General features: G+C 43.5%; 1 protein-coding gene across 1 annotated transcript in view; it reads left to right on the top strand.

Annotated features, from left to right (window-relative positions):
- atf6 (activating transcription factor 6) overlaps positions 1-17,533 on the top strand; it is a 440,428-nt gene that overhangs the window by 297,601 nt on the left and 125,294 nt on the right. The window contains exon 15 of the mRNA XM_038795101.1: positions 2,548-2,632. Within this exon, the coding sequence (XP_038651029.1) occupies positions 2,548-2,632 (85 nt within the window). The remainder of the gene's footprint in view (positions 1-2,547; positions 2,633-17,533) is intronic.

Here is a 17,533-nt window from a genome sequence, read left to right on the forward strand (position 1 = left end):
GTACCTAGTCAAAAGGGTGTGACTCTCCTGGAATGAAGTGTCCAGGTAATGCAGTGAAGGAAGTACATTTTTAATGACGTCAACTTTCCCTTTCATCACTAGTGAGGAGATAGCTGACTGCTTTTGGCTGAAGATCAGATAAATCTTTAGGTGATTCCTACTGAAGTTTATTCATTCTTCTTCTGGTCAACTGCAAGCTGCCTTGTCCATGCACCATACTCCAATTGAAACTAATCTCACGGACAACAGAATCAGGAAGGGAAAGAGAAGTGATGTAGGGTCACTGTCTGTGCGGAGTCTGCACGTTCTCCCCGTGTCTGCATGGGTTTCCTCCGGGTGCTCTGGTTTCCTCCCACAGTCCAAAGATGTGCGGGTTAGGTAGATTGGCCATGCTAAATTGCCCGTAGTGTCCTAAAAAAAAAGAAGTAAGGTTAAGGGGGGGTGGGTTGTTGAGTTGCGGGTATAGGGTGGATACGTGGGTTTGAGTAGGGTGATCATTGCTCGGCACAACATCGAGGGCCGAAGGGCCTGTTCTGTGCTGTACTGTTCTATGTGTTGTCATGCATTTTAGGTACAAGAGCCCAGTACAGGAGACGCCATCATTGTAAGATGGTATAAAGAAATAGAATCTGTACTTGCATGTTGATTTTTGCAACCAATATTGTAGACCAACCATTTGAGTAATTTTATAGGGTCGCTCTGTTGCACTGTGAATTTACACGGTTTTGTTGGGTAAAGTCAAGAAATTGGCTGGGCAAGGGTGTGAAATTTTTTCCGTTATGGTTAATTGGCAGTATAATCCTTTACTCCGAATCATTAATTAATCCACCCTCATTACAAATGACTAGGTGAAGAAGAGTTTGTTCCTATGTAGATTCCAGAACATATTGTTCTCAGAAAATCCCCTGAATTCACTCTGTGATCTCATTCTCCAAGCTACCTTTGCCAATTTGATTTGTCCAATCACTATCAAGATGAAAGTCACCTAGAATTATTTCAGTCCCTTTCTTTCAAATTCATGTTCTTACCATGACCCCGGAGCAGACCCTAACAGTGGCTAGGGTACTGGACAAAGACCCCAATATTTTATTTTAATTTAGTAAGACTGTGAGGAAAGGATACCTCGCTCCAGGATCGATTTCACGCAAAATAGGACTATGGTATATTAAAACAAAATTTATTGCCAGCACAGCTGGTTAACATCACACCAGAAAATAACTTGCAATTACTTCTGAAACAATGTTAGTCAATACAGTAAATACAGTAACCCTTAACTGCTAGCTTTATTCCCACTCAAACAGCAAAATACCCACATCAGCTAAATGCAATTAACCCATAGGAATACCTGCTTTGAGCAAGAGAGATAGTTTGGCATTGCTTTAAAGAAAATGCCCGAATAATGTCAGAACCATGCAGAAACTCTGCCTGTTACAAAATACAAGATTTGAAGTAGCTCAAAAAGGTGTGACTGCCTCCTGGAATGAAATGTCCAGGTAATGCAGTAACTAAAGCGTTGATTGCAATAAATAACAAGCATCATGCCATTAGATTGGAATAGAGGAAACTTAACTCCTGCGGCAACCCACCACACAAAGAAACAGCAACTTAAATCCATTCAATGCATTTCAATGGTGAAGCAGACAGTGAGATGCCATTTTTGCTGAGTGGCCCAATTCAAACTGAAACTTTTCCAAAGTCACATGTGCAAAAATAATGATGAGTGCCAGTTAAAATCAACATTACTTTAACAGCAAATTGTGACTCATGATCAGATCAAAGATGGAAGCTTTTCACTCAAACTGATCAAGCCACTAGCTTAATTTCTTTGAAAAAATATTCCTTTAACCTTTCCCACATTCCGTTAATAGTCTTAACTGCTTAATCAAAAACTGCCACAAGGTACTCCCATGTACATTTTTAGTTAAAAATGGTCAAAACTTCTTCTCCAGATCAGTTGGTTATTCCCCTGCTCAATATAGAAATTTACCACTCACAGGAGAAAATTCCTGGTATGCACTAATAGCTGAGCTCAGCTGGAGCTGTAATAGAGCTCAGCGCTCCAGGGTAGAAGGGCACAAAAATCAGTCAGGATTTACTCTGCTGATCGCAGTCCAGCTGCCAAGGACGCATATGTAGATGCCAGTCATTCAAGCCCTTAGTCAAGTAGCAGAACACTGCTCTTTGCTGCTAACCGATTTACTGCAAATGGTGTCTTCCTGATCACGAGTGCATCTGTTACCAATTAAATGGTAACCAACAAGAGTGTCTGAGTTCTTCCATCAAGAGGGGAGAAAATAGGAGAGAAACATGAAAAAGCTGAATGTAAGCCTTCAAATTGCACTAAATGAATGCATAGAAGGATGAACATGTTTCCATTTATCTGAACCTTAAAAATTGTGAACTGTTTGATTTCAGAAAATCAAGTTTACCGAAAGTTCTTAGTGCTTAATATTAAAGAAGACCAACTTGAAATGCTAAGGGATTGAATCCACTCTTAGATAGTTGCTAGAATGTATTTTAAAAAACATTTGTCTGTTTGTATTTCAGGATCATCTTTTGCTGCCGGCTATCAGCCATAATAAGACAACCAGACCGAAAATGTCTCTTGTATTGCCAGCAATGAAAATTGATGGTAAGTACTCCTTTTATGGGGGTGAACATATGAATGAAAATTAATATAGCACAGAGCTATGCAGTTATTATAATCTGATTATTATAATATGCAGGTGGACAGGAATCATAGAATCATAGAATGTAGAGTGCAGAAGGAGGCCATTCGGCCCATCAAGTCTGCACCGGCCCTTGGAAAGAGCACCCTACCCAAGCCCACACCTCCTCCCTATCCCTGTAACCCAGTAACCCCACCCAAGAGCACGAATACAAAGGGCAATTTAGCATGGCCAATCCACCTAACCTGCACATCTTTTGACTGTGGGAGGAAACCGGAGCACCACTATGCTACCGTGCTGCCCACGGTAATAATTCCTGTCTTCGGGAAAATCAGAAAGAAGTAAATGTATGTCAGGCACTTGGAGAAGATATCATAGACTTGAACATTTTCAAAGAAATGAGAAGGGAAATATCTCAATTACTGTTCATACTTTCAAATTGCCTGTAAATTTCCTCAGAGGTACTGAAAGAGAGATGACATTTCATTTGTCCTGACATTCAACGAAAACATTGTCAGGTGTACATGAGTAAAGGAATGATGCTACTGTTGTTAATGAAACGAGAGCTATGAAGAGTTAAATTTGATGCTGTCAATTTTGATCTTAAGAGCAGAGACCATGAATAGCATGCATCATTCATGTGCTTGAGTTCAATCACTCTTAACTAACTGGTGAATGAGGACAGTCCAGAGGACATACAATAATTGAAATGTGTGAAGTGGTGCAACAAGATTTTGGGCCAAGGAACTAGTTAACTAACATCACAATAGAAAACTGAAAGCAATGATAAGTAGAGAAGGCTTTTGCGAGAAGGCAGTGAGGAGTGGACACAAGGATGAATTCTGGACCTACTATTCATCAGTGTCTGTGTGGATCTTTCCATTCAGAACTAATTGTTGAAGGAATCTCATGAGTATGAAGCTGTTAATAGCTAAACTGATCCAAGTGCTGGGCTGCACTTCAAGACAATTTAAGCAAAAGCCTAAAGAAGTTGAATTGTTCTTCTTGTTAACTTGTTTGTAATGTTGAAGGTTTGATGCTATTTGTTTTATCCGATATTCTATGATAGCCCAGACTGATGGTCTAGCAACTTGCGGTGGAGCAGTGGAGTACAATCTGTAGCCCATGTATGTTGGTGGGATTACTTTGAAGTAATGGATTCTGGAGTGCATTAAGTTCTGTCCACAAATGAAATAAGATGGATCTGCCACATGTCTTTTTCATTCTCATGTTCGATGTTGCATGTTGGGTGCAAAGCGGGAGATAATTTTAATATTCAACAGACAGACACACACACACATACCCTTAAACCATGCAGAGGGGCCATTGTACGGTATAAACTGCAACAGAATGAAAAGAAAATTGGAGAGGATGATATAAATTAGTACTGAGCTAACACTAAATCAGGATTTTGCAATCCTGTGAGCAGTGGTAGGCGGGCAAGACAAAAAATGAAGAATGTCATAGTTCAGTTCCACAGAAAAAGAATCCGTTAAAGAAAAGAACCATGAGATATTCATAATGATTATTCCCCAATCCATGACTTGCAACATTTGGCTGTGGCTGTTTTGTCAGTCACTCTTGGTGTGCCAACAGTAAATAATTATTGTATTCAAAAGAGTTTCAAGATTTACAGCAACCTAGATGTTAATAGCTTCTGACAAAATTGAATAATCCAACAGTGCTTGCTGGTTTTGGATTCATTCCCCTTGCAAGTTCTAGCCAAGCCTGTATTAAATTTGGTATAAGGCAACATTTTCTCTTCAAGTCTTTGCCAGTCTGCTCTGCCTCTAAGCCAAAGATGTTAATTTTTTTTTGGTTCTCATTACCTGCTGATTACCATAGAATCTTCAGTGGCAGCCTCATGAGAGTGGCACTGGCCTGTGGGTCCGTTTTGTAAAATTAGAATCTGTTTGGCATGCGGCAGCACGAGTGCTGTTTTATATTGGGTTTGCCGCTCTGTGTCCCCATTCATTAAACTGTCTCTGCCCCTTGTTCCTGCTTTTGAAAGTGGTTCTTGACACAGTGAAGCACGTCGTCAAAGTGAATGAAACAGGACCTGGACAATAAAACAAAACCCTGGAGATGTACCACCAGTGCTGTCTCTTCAAGATCCTATTGGCTGGATAGGCACACCAGTGCCAATGCCCTTGCCCAGGTCAATATCCTGAGCATTGACTACATTCGATGAGCTCCACTGGGCAGCCCACAGCATCAACATGCCTGACACAAGACTCCTAAAATGAGCGCTCTACTCTGAATTTAGACAAGGCAAACGCTCCCAAGGAGGGAAGAGGGAATGTTTCAAGGATACCCTCAAAGCCTCCTTGAAAAAGGGCAACATCTCTGTTTTAACCTGCATGTGACTCATCCAGCAGGGGATGATTTCGCTTGTGCTGATTGGATTGTGAATTAACCAGCACTAGTATAACAGGTCAGCTTCTGTAGCAGCTGACAGAAAGGAGTGAGGACCATAAGACATGTCAGCAGAATTAGGCCACTCGGCCCATCAAGCCTGCTCTGCCATTAAATCATGGCTGACATTTTTCTCATCTCCAATATCCTGCCTTCTCTCCATAACCCCTGATTCCCTTATTAATCAAAAACTGTCTTAAAGACACTCAGGGATTTGGCCTCCACAGCCTTCTGCGGCAAAGAGTTCCACAGATTCACCACCCTCTGTCTGAAGAAATCCCTCCTCATCTCTGTTTTAAAAGATCGTCCCTTTAGTCTGAGATCGTGCCCTCTGGTTCTAATTTTTCCTCCTAGTGGAATCATCCTCTCCGCACCCACTCTCTTTCCCCCCCCCCCCCCCAAAAAAAAACCATGCCAGAACAAAATCTCCCAAATTTGTAGGCATTCTCATTGACCAGAGACCCTCTCCCTGATGTATCCAGCTGTAGTAATTCCCAAAGTCATTCTGCCTTTTCTCTCTGCTGACCACAGAACCTGTGCTGGCTGTCTGTGAAATTCAGTGACTCACTGGAAAGCCTGTAACCTTATCTTAAAAATGGTTTCATCTGCCCTCTTCCCCCTCGCAACATGAAACATGTTAACCTTACATTCAGGTAGAACTGTTAATTAACTATTTTTAATCCCAGCTCTCTCATCTGACAAGTAAATGGACAGTATATAATGCAACGGTCTATACTCCGATACCTTCAGCACCTTTATGGGACCTTAGGATCTCCAAATCTACTCATTATAAACTCAAGAGTCTGCTGCGATTATCTCCGAGTATAAATATGTTGCACCTTGTCAATAAAAGAAACTAAGCCGTTCTTTAATTCCAAACAATCAAACCAGCTGTCTGGTAGACTGCAGAACAAACAGGTCCCTTAATTCATCTAAATTTGCAGCTACAATCCGAAATACAATAATCTTAGAAACCTCATAATTGTAACAGTGGCAGTGTGGCTCCTAAATACACACATGAAACTTGTTGCAAGTTATCACTTTACATGTTTGGCTGTAATCAGGAGGTTTTCATGCTAGAAACCTGGAAGAATGAACTCAAAATGGTTCCTGTCTCTTATCTTCAGCTTATTGGTCTTATTGTTCTCTAATACTTTATTTCCACCGACAGAACATTGCATTCTTTGGACAGTAAATTCAATTCACAGTGCAATTTTAAATAGAGGTATATGTTAAGTGGTTTAAATGTGTGATTGAAAATAACAATTTATTCAGATGTTGAATTCTGGAATTTGACTCAAGACCATCTTGTGGTGGGTGATATGACCTGCTGAGAGAATTGTATTAAACACTGTTCAAAGATTGCTCAGATCTGATTGTAGTTTGAAAACTCGCATGTTCATGTGATATTGCTTTCACCATTGTCTTGAGAGATGTTTACAAGGTTAATGGCAAAAATGAAAGATTGTAAATACCAGGAAAGTCCAAACAGGCTGGGCTGGGACTCTTATCTAGAAAAGAGACTGATAAGTGACGTAATGGAGACTTTTAAGATTTGTATAACGGTTTGATAATTTAGACATTGAGAATATGTTTGCAGTTGTATGGGAGTTCAATACTGGAGGTCATAAAGAAATTGAATGGGATGGTGAGAGGAGGAGATGAGTTTGGGTTGAAGGTTTATTTAGAGCATAAACACGAGCAGAGACCAGTTTGGCTTAATGTTTTTGTGCTATAATTTCCATGTAATTAGGTAAAAGGAGAACACCTCAGCTAAACAATTTAGTTTGAAAGTGTAAACTATTTGCATTCTGTTATGATCCAGTGCCATTTCAGTGCCATGGTGTACCAATGGCATGGAATAGCACAATAGTAATTCTGTACAAAGTTTTCTGCTTTGTCGACAGGCTTTTGGATTGTTGTGGTGCAAATATGTTCAGTTTTTAACTATGCCGTAGACAAATGGGCAGATGGCTGTTGTGGTTAAAATTGTTTTTGTCAGCCATTCAGAATGATTTGATTTTGTATTTTGTACTGTTAGTGAAATAAGCACAGCGATCGTAAGACGTAGGAGCAGAAGTAGGCCATTTAGCCCATTGAGGCTGTTCCGCCATTCATTGAGACCATGATTAATCTGATATAACCCTCAATTACATTTTCCCACTTTACCCCCATAATCTTTGATTGCTCTACTGATTAAAGATCTGTCTATCTCATTGATGGATAGGGTTATTTTGGTGTTGGATATTCGGGAAGGGAGGATGTCAGACATTTAGAGTCAGCTTGTGTCAATGAAGCAGGTTCCACTGGAAGAGGTTAAAAGGAAGTGGGATGAGGAGCTGGGCCAGGTGTTTGGTAGGTGGTGGTATAGAGTGAGGCTCTCCACAGAGACAACGCCACCTCCTTGTGCGCTAGGCTTAGCCTGATTCAGTATAAATAGGTCCATAGGGCACATCTAACCAGGGCACGGATGAGTGGGTTCTTGTCAGAAGTAGATGATAGGCACAAGCGGTGTTCTCGGGGTCTGGCACATCATATGCACATGTTCTGGTCTTGTTCTTCAGCACGGGTGATGTCAGGAATTCTTGGGATTGAGTTGGGTTTTGCCCTTTGGTGGCTATCTTTGAGCTTTCAGATTGACCGGAGCTGTAGACAAGGGCGAAGGCCGATCCTCTGGCCTTCACTCGCGAATAGCCTGAAGACATCTACTGCTTGGATGGAAGCCTTCAGTCCCGCCCAGTGCGGCGGCGTGGTTAAGTGACCTGATGGAGTTTTTACCCTCAGAAAAGGTTATGTATATCCTGAGCGGGTCGATGGAAAGGTTCTAACTGAGATGGCAACCATTCATTTCCCACTTCAGGAAGTTGGTCACCGTCAGATCTTGGGGTGGGAGGGATTGTTTTTTGTTCTTTTTGGGTCTGGCCTTGGGGGCAGTGTTGGAAGTATTGTAATTATTGTTTGAACACTGGCTGTAGCTCAGTGGGCAATGTGCTTGACTGAGCCTGGAGACCCAGGTTCAAATCCCACTCCCGACCCTCAACACAGACTGTGATACTCCAGCGCAGTACTGTACTGTCGGAATTGCTGCTATCCTTCAAATGCCCCTAACTTCTCCATTGAATAATTTTTGTTTGAATATGGTTGTGATGGTGTTATATTTGTAATTTATAATACACTATATATATTTCTCCTGCTAATGGTGGGTCAACCTGGCTTGTCTCTTGAAGCCAAGTAAAATAGTGCAAATAAACTTTTGCACAGAGTTAAATCATAAATTAAACGATATTCAGGGAAATTTAAGATGGGCAGTCGATTGTGAATTCTGTTCTCTAAATGAGAAGTTATTTTTGTTGTCATATTTTCTCACATTGGAGCATACTTACAGAAGCAGCGCTCCTTGCTAAATATGCAGCTTATTTTATCTTTGGGCCATGAATCATCTTTTGCGTGTTTCTGAGAGAATCATCGGTGATGCATATGATTAGCCTAGTGTAGTTCTTTCATCCTGTTCTGTCAAGAGGCGAATATGAAAGAATCGCAGTGTTAACCTCTACTTGGGGAGCTTAATATTGGCCTACAAAGAGACAGCTTAGTTTCTTCAGGCGCGCTTACCAGGCCTCGTTGCACTCTCACTTGAGCTAAACAAGGCCGGTGAATAGCAGGAGAGGCCGAAAACGAGAAAGGCGCACGCGCCAAACAGTTTGCTATGCAACTGACCCACTCCTGTAGACGAAATGAGGAACTCTCTGTAGCATGGCGAGAAATCAATTATCACCACTTAAGTCCTATTTCCATGTAATTAATGGGAGCCACCCCATATTCAACGACCTCCTGTCATTCATTGGCCTCCCCAGCAAGTGGTCACACAGGCGCCGATTAGTGTTCCTTTTGAAAAACGTGAATCTGGTGGAAGGGCTTCTGTGGGAAGCCAAGGAGGTGAGTAGCCATCTTTGCTCGCAGGCGAAGAACCCGGGGTTGCTGGGCCTGCCACCCCAATGCTCGGCTGGGTGGGGAGTGGGGGACACTCCAGAGGCGTGGGCCGCCATGGGAAGGGGGGGGAGGCGCTGGGAGACAACTGCAGTCAGCACCACCACGCCAACCCCTGGATCGTGTGTACCTGTTCCGGGGGCAACCCTAGCCCCTGCCCATCTGTCCCAAGACCACCATAACCCCCACTGACTGTCAAAGCCTCTGGCCGTGCGGCTGAAGGCTATTGTTTATATGGAATTGGCAATCGTGGTTAAGTGGGCACTTTACACAACCCAAATGGATTCCTGTGGGTGGGCGGGTCATGTAGCACCCCAATCACACCTTGACACATGGACACAGTGCTTGAACACTGCGGGAGGCAACACCGCACGAGGTAGCCAACATCCGAACACCTAGGGGATGGGACACATCTCCGGGGACATGTCCACGGCTGGAGGGTGGGTGAGTGCTACGGGGAGGAGGTGATGTCTGGAGAGATGGGCCAAGGGTTCCGAGGTCAGTCTGCACCACCCTAGCAGAGTTAGCCTCAGGTCCACGCATTGCCAGTGACATCACCTGCTCCCATAGCCTCTGGGACTCCTCCAATCAGCTGTGGACCTGCTGGAGTGTCTCTGTCATCACCCCCTGAATGTCCTGGCCACACCCTAACGTCTCCATCAGCTCTGGGTAAACCTTATCCAGAGGCTCTGCATCAGGCTAGGATCCAGTTGGACATGGGATCCTGCAGACCTCCGATAGCTGTCTCGCTTGGGGGTTCCTGCCTCCACCTGATGTGCATCAGCAGCTGTGTGGTGCTCACCAGATTGTGCCCCAGAAGCCTGACTGCCAGTGTTTCCCACTGAGGTGCGTGTATCTGCACTGATGGAGCGTGGGGATGGCAGCTCTCCTCTGAGGTGTTCTCCTGGGAGGCAAGAGAGGGGGCCACCGGAATGTGCCTACGCCGTCAGCTGGAGGACCTGTGGGAGAGTGGACATGTGGTCAGTGGGAGGGAAGGGTCAGTCAGTATGGCAATTGACAGGTCCTCCGGATGAGGTTCTGTGGATCCTCACTTCTGCAGCTTCCACCAACCTCCGCATTGGTGACTGCTCTGTCCACGGCCACCCCCATTACCTACAGGGCCTGTTCCTTGAAAGTGGTGAGGATCCGTATGTCCGGCATGACTCCGCATGTCTGGGCGTCTCCTGGTGATTGTGGGAGAGCTTCCCCTGCAGAGAGACAGAGAAGACATCATTAGCAACACGCGTTCACAGTGGTGGGAGAGGAGGTGTGAAGGAAGGGCTGGGGTGGGGGGCAGGGTGAAGGGAGGATTCGGGGCCGCGTGGAGGGTTGAGGAGGGGTGCTCGCTTGGAGGTGGAAAGGTCTCGGCGGTGGGGGGGCGCTGTAGGGGGCATTGGTGTCAACTCACCCGTGCTTCCTGGTGTAGGTCGTTGACCTTCTTATGACAGTGGAGGCCAATCCCCCTGGTCACACTCCCTGAGTTTACGCCGCCATCACTCGTCCCAGGCAGCAGTGGCTGCCCTGTGGCTCACCCTCTGGGACCCTAGGGGGGAACAGGGCAATCTTCTTGGCCTCCACCGCGTCAAGGAGCCTCCGAGCCTTCATTTGCAGCGAGGTGTTATTTGCGGTGGGAAGACTGTGAAGCCTCGTTAAATGGACCAATTGACATTGAATAGCATTGCTGGGTCCAAACGCCGGGTAGCTCGTGGCAGTTCCCACTGAATATCACGCTTGAAATCTTTCCAGAGAATCGCACCCATAGCATCTCACTACTGCTCCCAGAGATGATGTGTTTGAATTAAATGTTTGTCCCTTTGGTGGGTTAAATCAGCATTTATATTCACCCATTTGTTTGTTGGCGGAGATGAGGTTGGATGAAAGATCCAGTACTGGGAGAATTGACAGATAATTGAATTAAATAGAGTTTTTTTAAAAACGTGAACAGTTTGCCCGCTTTATTTTATTTTAAAAATTTACATCAGTCTAAGGTCTTTATTAAATTTTTCTTGTAATTTATTTTGCTTGTAGCTAGATGAATGGTTCTGTGATGAAAATGTTTTTAAAAGCCAGTGACCAATCTGGAAGAAGCTTGTGGATGTCGTTGGTGTACACTCATTACCGTTCTCTAATAAATGTTAAAGGCTAATACGTTCTGTTTAACAGAATTACATTTGCCTTCCTTATGTAGTTTGGGAAGTGAGAATGTGAGACAACAGGAGTTTAGGCATTGCTGCAGCTATTGGATACTGCCAATGTTGCATCTTGCACTCTGGGTTGCTGTTTTATTTACTAAGGTGTTGTACAGACAACTACACTGAGTACCTGATTCAATTTATGCATTAGTCTTATCTGTTACACCTACAGACAGGATTTAAAGCAGATAATATGGAGGCCTCGTGTTTATTTTCCAGCTTGAAAGTATGTTGATATTTTAACAGTGGATTGCAGACTGACATTTGGCACATACAAGTTGTGGCCCCCTCAACATTGCGTTCATTTTCAACCCCTGCTATTCAGTGGACAGCTGTGATTAACAAAGATGGAATTGACTTGCGTGTTATCTGGCTGAGCCTGGTTTTGCGCTTTAGAGGGCAATGTTTTAAATATCACAATTTTGCTTGAAGTCCCCTCCTCCAAGGTCGTCACCAGAGTTTCTATTGCTTTATTTGTGAACCTGAACGATTTGTTTGTGGAGAGCAGGGGAGAAAAGCAACATTCCTGCTGCTATTCTGTTGAAATAGTGAGACAGTGGTAATGCCACTGGACTTGTGACCCGGAGGCTCAGGCTAATGCTCTCAGGGCATGGTTTTAAATTCCACCATGGCAGCTGGTGAAATTTAAATTCAAATTAATAAAATTAAATTGAAATCTCATCTCCGTTTCATCGTCATCTTTTTTCCTATCATTGATTTCTTCTAAAAACTCATCTGGTTCACTCATGCCCCTTTATGGAAGGATACCTACCGTCCTTACCTGGTCTGGCACGGGGAGAATGTGCAAACAACACGGACAGGGACCAGAGTCTGGGATCGAACCTGGGTCCTTGGCGCCGTGAGGCAGCAGTGCTAACCACTGCACCACCCTGCCGCCCCAGCTGTCCCAATGTGATTGGCTCTTAACTGTCTTCTGAAAACAAGCAACTCAGCTCATGGGCAATGAGGAATGGGCAACAAATGCTGGCCTTTCCAGTGGTGCTCACATTTAATGAAAAGGTAAAGGGTAAAAATGTTAGTTCTTTTCTCTCCATACAAGATGCTGCCAGACTTGCTGAGATTTTCCAGCATTTTCTCTTTCGTTTCAGTTTACAGCAGCCGCAGTAATTTGCTTTTATCCAGATTTTTAAAAATTCTCCATGTTCTAGAAGACAGTTAATTCGGCAACTCAATAAGCAAAATTAAACAAAAATTGCGGTATTTTTAAGCATTGGCCTGAAGCATCTAATGACCTCCCTTTATGCGTTGAAATAATTTACACTAAAATGGATTTAATTGAATTTCATCAATTTTAAACTCTCATGACTGATGGGCAGTTTAGAACTTGGCAATCACTGCTAACCTAATTCTCTGGGTGAACAGCCTCACATTTGTACGGGAAGAATAAATCTATATTTTGAAGTATCCTTCTGCTTTGAGCTTGGCTTCTGAAAATAGCTTCAGATGTTGTGGGTTGGCATTTACTCTCTGATCAACCACACTACTTGACTCCCGATGTAGCAAAGCAGCATAACAAAGTGGTTTTCACAGAACCACAAGACTACTTGGATAAATGTATAATTAATTCACTCATCATTTACAGAATTAAGTCAGCAGTGATTATTACTAAGTTCCAGATTGTCTATCATTTGTGAGTGCAATGAATTGATGAAATTCAAAGGACATATGACTAATGACCAGTATTAACTTCCCAAATAACTTTCTTTCCAAATATGTTTGTTTGTGCCTGTGTGGATTAATTAAGTCATTTCAGCCATGAAGCTGCGAAGGCTGAGTCCTTGAAGATTGTCAAGATTTTCAGTAGGGGAATTAAGGGTTATGGCAAGAAGGCAGGAATAGTGACTTGGTGAATGTTTGGTTAGTCACCACCTTATTAAATGGCGGAGCAGCTGAATGGTCCATTCCAGTTCGTGTTTCTTATCTCTGCTAAATGTGGATGCCAAGATGCTGGCCAAGGTGTTGACACTTAAGTTGGAGGAGTGTCTTCAGCAGGTGATTAGGGAAGATCAAATGGGGTTTGTGGAGTGTGGGCAATTGTCTTCGAACATGTGACGTTTGTTAAATGTGGTGCTCTTCCCATCAGAGGAGGGGGGGGGGGGCGGAGGAGTGGAGCCGCTGAACGCAAAGAAGGCATTTGACTGTGTAGAGCACTACTTGTTTGCAGAGTTGGAGAGGCTTGGGTGTTGGAGAACTTAAGTTTAAATTATTATATAGGGAACTGAAGGCGTGTGTGCGCACGAAAGAGGTGAATTCAGGTATTTTCCGTTATATTGGGGAACTCGACAGGGGTGTCCCATGTCCCCCCTCATGTTTGCACTGGGGATAGAGCCCTTGGCCATTGCGCTGAGATGCTGGGATCAATGGAAGGGGATAGTGAGTGGGGTGGGGGGGGGGGGGGGGGGGGGGGGGGGGTGTGTGGAGCATAATGTGTCTTTGCCGATGGTTTGTTGTTGTACATCTCCAACCGGGGTTCTATAGGGTGGGATGTAATAGGGCTGCTCAGGTTATAAGTTGAATCTGGAAAAGAGTGAGTGTTTTCTAGTGTCTTCACCAAGGGCAGGAGCCGGTCTGGTGGGTTGCTGTTTCGGGTTTTCGTAAATTGAATTTCACGAGCCTGGTGGGTGGGGTTGGGACAGCCTTCCCCTATAGTTGGCAGGCCTGGTGCAGGCAGTAAAGATGAATATTTTGTCACGGTTTTTATTCTTCTTTCTATGCCTACCAGTCTTTTTGCTGAAAACATTTTTTAACAGGGTGGAATGGTTAATTTTTTCGTTTATTAGGGCAGGTAAAGTTGCAAGGATTAGGAAGATAGCGCTTCAGAAAGGTAGCAGTCAGGGGGTCTGACCTTTCCAAACCTTTTGTATTATTATTGGGCGACGAATGCGAGAAGGTGCAGGATTGGGCTGGAGGCAGGCTTGTGTAAGGGGTCGGGGTTGCAGGTGCTAGCAACAGCGCCACTTCCGTTCGCCGCAGGGAAATGTTCGGGGAGTCCAGTGGTGGTGGCCATGCTGAAGATATGGAGGAAATTTCAGCAGCACCTTAGGGTGGGGGTGGGGTCGATGTTGATTCTGACCTCAGGGGATCATGTGTTTGAGCTAGCAAGACTGAATGCCAGGGTTCAGGGTTGGGAGGAGTGGGGGGTTATGGAGATGAAGGACTTATTTCTAGAAGGGCGGTTCACGAGTTTGGAGGAGTTGATGGAGAAGGTTAGGATTCCGCGGGGGTGGCCTTTAGGTATATGAAGGTGCGGGACTGCAAAGAAGGTTTTTCCGATGTTTCTAGTGGTGCTACCTTTCTCACCTGTTGGAGAGGGTGTTGACTGTGATGGGGCTGGAGGGATGGGTGTTTAGCACAGGACTAAATCGCTGGCTTTGAAAGCAGACCAAGCAGGCCAGCAGCATGTTTCGATTCCCGTAACAGCCTCCCCAAACAGGCGCCGGAATGTGGCGACTAGGGGCTTTTCACAGTAACTTCATTGAAGCCTACTCGTGACAATAAGCGATTTTCATTTCATTTTTCATTTCATCTCGTCGATTTATGAGAGGATGTTGGAGGAGGGTAGGGTGTCATTGGAAGGGGTGAAGGCAGGAGGAGGAACTGAGGATAGCGCTGGAGGAGGTGTTGTAGTGTAAGGTGCTGCGAAGGGTGAACAACTCAACCTCGTGTGAGGCTGGGGCTGATACAGCTGAAGATGGTGTGTAGGCCGCACCTGACGAAGTTGAGGAGGAGCTAGTTGTTTGAGGGGGTGGAGGACATTTGTGAATAGTGGGGGATCATGTACATATGTTCTGGTCCTGCCCGAAGTTGGTGAGATTTTGGAGGTTGTTATTTTAGCACCATGTCAGCGATCTTGCACGTGGATTTGGAGCCCAGTTCCCTGGGGGCTATATTTGGGGTGTCGGACTTGCCGGAGCTGCAGACGGGAGCGGTGGCAGATGTTTTGCCTTCACCTCACTGATTGCCCGCAGGCGAGTCCTGTTGGGGCCGAGGCCAGCTTCTCCATCCTGTGCCTCGGTATGACTGGGGGAAGTTGATGGAGTTCCTATATTTGGAAAAGGTTAAGTTTATTTTGAGGGTTGCTCGTGAGGGGTTCCACAGGAGATGGTGTTTGTTTATACTACATTTTAAAGAGTTGGTTACCGTCAGCTGCTGGGGTATTTTGTTGGTGTTATTGGGATGTTGGGGGTTATGGGGGGGATTGGGGTTTTTGTCGTTTTGCTTTGTGTTGGGTGCTTAAAATGTTAAAAATCAAATTAAAATACTTTTTAAGAAAGAGATACTGTGGATCAAATTGTAGGAAAACTCATGTCTAATAATCAGAGCCAAGCGATGATTTATTTTTGCAACACCAGCCAGATCTTTCGCCAACTACAACTGTGATACTTGACATAAATTATTCTGTAATTGCCCCATGAGTGCGAATTTACTTCTTAAATGTATCCTTATGAGTGACCAGCATAACTTCCAGAATGGAGACGTACAGGAGCTGTTGGAGACTAATACCCACAGTATAAGGTGGCATGCAGACAAAAGTCAAAAAGAACCACGGCACAAATGTGAAAAGTTTTTAAAAGTGTGAATTATTTTTAAAATTTAGAGTACCCAATTCATTTTTTCCAATTAAGGGACAATTTAGCGTGGTCAATCCACCTACCATGCACATCTTTGGGTTTTCATGGAAAGCTGCCGACTGATTTTAGAAGCAATGAAAAATTGGACATTTTTTGCATTGATGGTGCAAGAATGTTTGTGTTTGCTGCTTTTGTTCGAAAGGATTTTGGAGATGATTGAAAAGAGTCCATGAGATTCGGAGGCTATAATGAAACAGCACTGTCCTGGCAAAAGAGCAGTCGATGAGGGAGGATAAAAATGGCATAAAACTGAAAAGGAACTATTAGGAATGCATTTACAAGTGTCCCCAAGCAGTATAACTTGCAGTCCTATTCTATAGTTCCACAATGGGCATTTTGACATGATGAGAGCTGAGGTATTTGATAAGTCGAAGGAATTTTGAACAGATGTCCTGGCAGATAATCTATGTTTTAGGATTATGAAGGAGGCAAGGGAGGAAACTTAATGGGCTGCAGATGTCATCAAAGAAGAAGAATTGTCAGCAGTGTCACCAGTCTTGGTACCAAACAAATATAGTGCCTTTATTTAAGAAGAGCAATAAATCTAACCCAGGCAGTAGCAGGCCCATGACCGATAATGGTTAAAATGGGAAGTTTTCCGAGGATTAGGCTGGGCCTGCACTTGTATGCTTAATAATTTATTAAGAAGCAGTGAGTGTGGATTGAGGAAAGGAAGATGCTGCCTGACAAATTTCCAGATGTTAGAACTTTACAGCCGGCATAGATATTGCGTCTCCCTAAATTCATGTTTGTTTGGACATGGATGATGGTTTTGCTGAAGACACACATGAAAGATTACTATTGAAAACAGAGCCTCAGGAATCTCAACTAGCCATCACTGAATAACAAATTGGTAAAATATAGGAAACACAGTAATTGGAAGAGATGTGAGTAAGTTAAGACAGGATAAAGGTGTGAATTGAAAGTGCTCCACAGATCACTGCTCGGACCTGTGTTGTTTAAATTATATATTAACGGCCTAGATTTTGAAATCAGATACAAATTTCTCAAATTTGAATAAAAAGGGAAAGCAGTGGAGATGGAGGAGGTATTGCAAGATTTATAGATGGATTTATATCAGTCATCTGTTGGAACCACAAAAAGCAAATTCAGCATATTTATCATATTGACAAAACTGTACTTCCAAGGTGTCCAATGAATGTACCTGAACTAGCAGAGAGATTTTTAGAATGTGGCTTGGCAGTGTTGGTAGATTCATCACTTTCAGTGTCTCAATGGGAAAGCATACCTTTTTTTAAAAAAATGAATTCTACAGTTTTTTTGTGAGACCAGAAATGCTACTTTAGATTAAGACGGGGAAAGTGGAAGCAGAAGATTTGAATTGTAATGAGCATAAGTAAATTTAAAGCAGACATAATTTTTAGATTGATTAATATTTGGATAGTTTGCAGGGTGAGTAGTAAAGCCAAAAGCATTTGGCACATTGAAAATACAACTGGATGCAATCATGACAGAGTTAAGATACTGAAGGTACAATCCTCAATGATACGATGATCTATTAATATCATTGACCTCTTAAATATATTTGTATTTATTAAAGGAAAATGAGAAAATGTATGTTTGATATTTTTATAACTAAAGGCAATTAACATTGTGT

This window comes from Scyliorhinus canicula, chromosome 4, assembly GCF_902713615.1.
Source record: "Scyliorhinus canicula chromosome 4, sScyCan1.1, whole genome shotgun sequence".
Taxonomy (NCBI): Eukaryota; Metazoa; Chordata; class Chondrichthyes; order Carcharhiniformes; family Scyliorhinidae; genus Scyliorhinus; species Scyliorhinus canicula.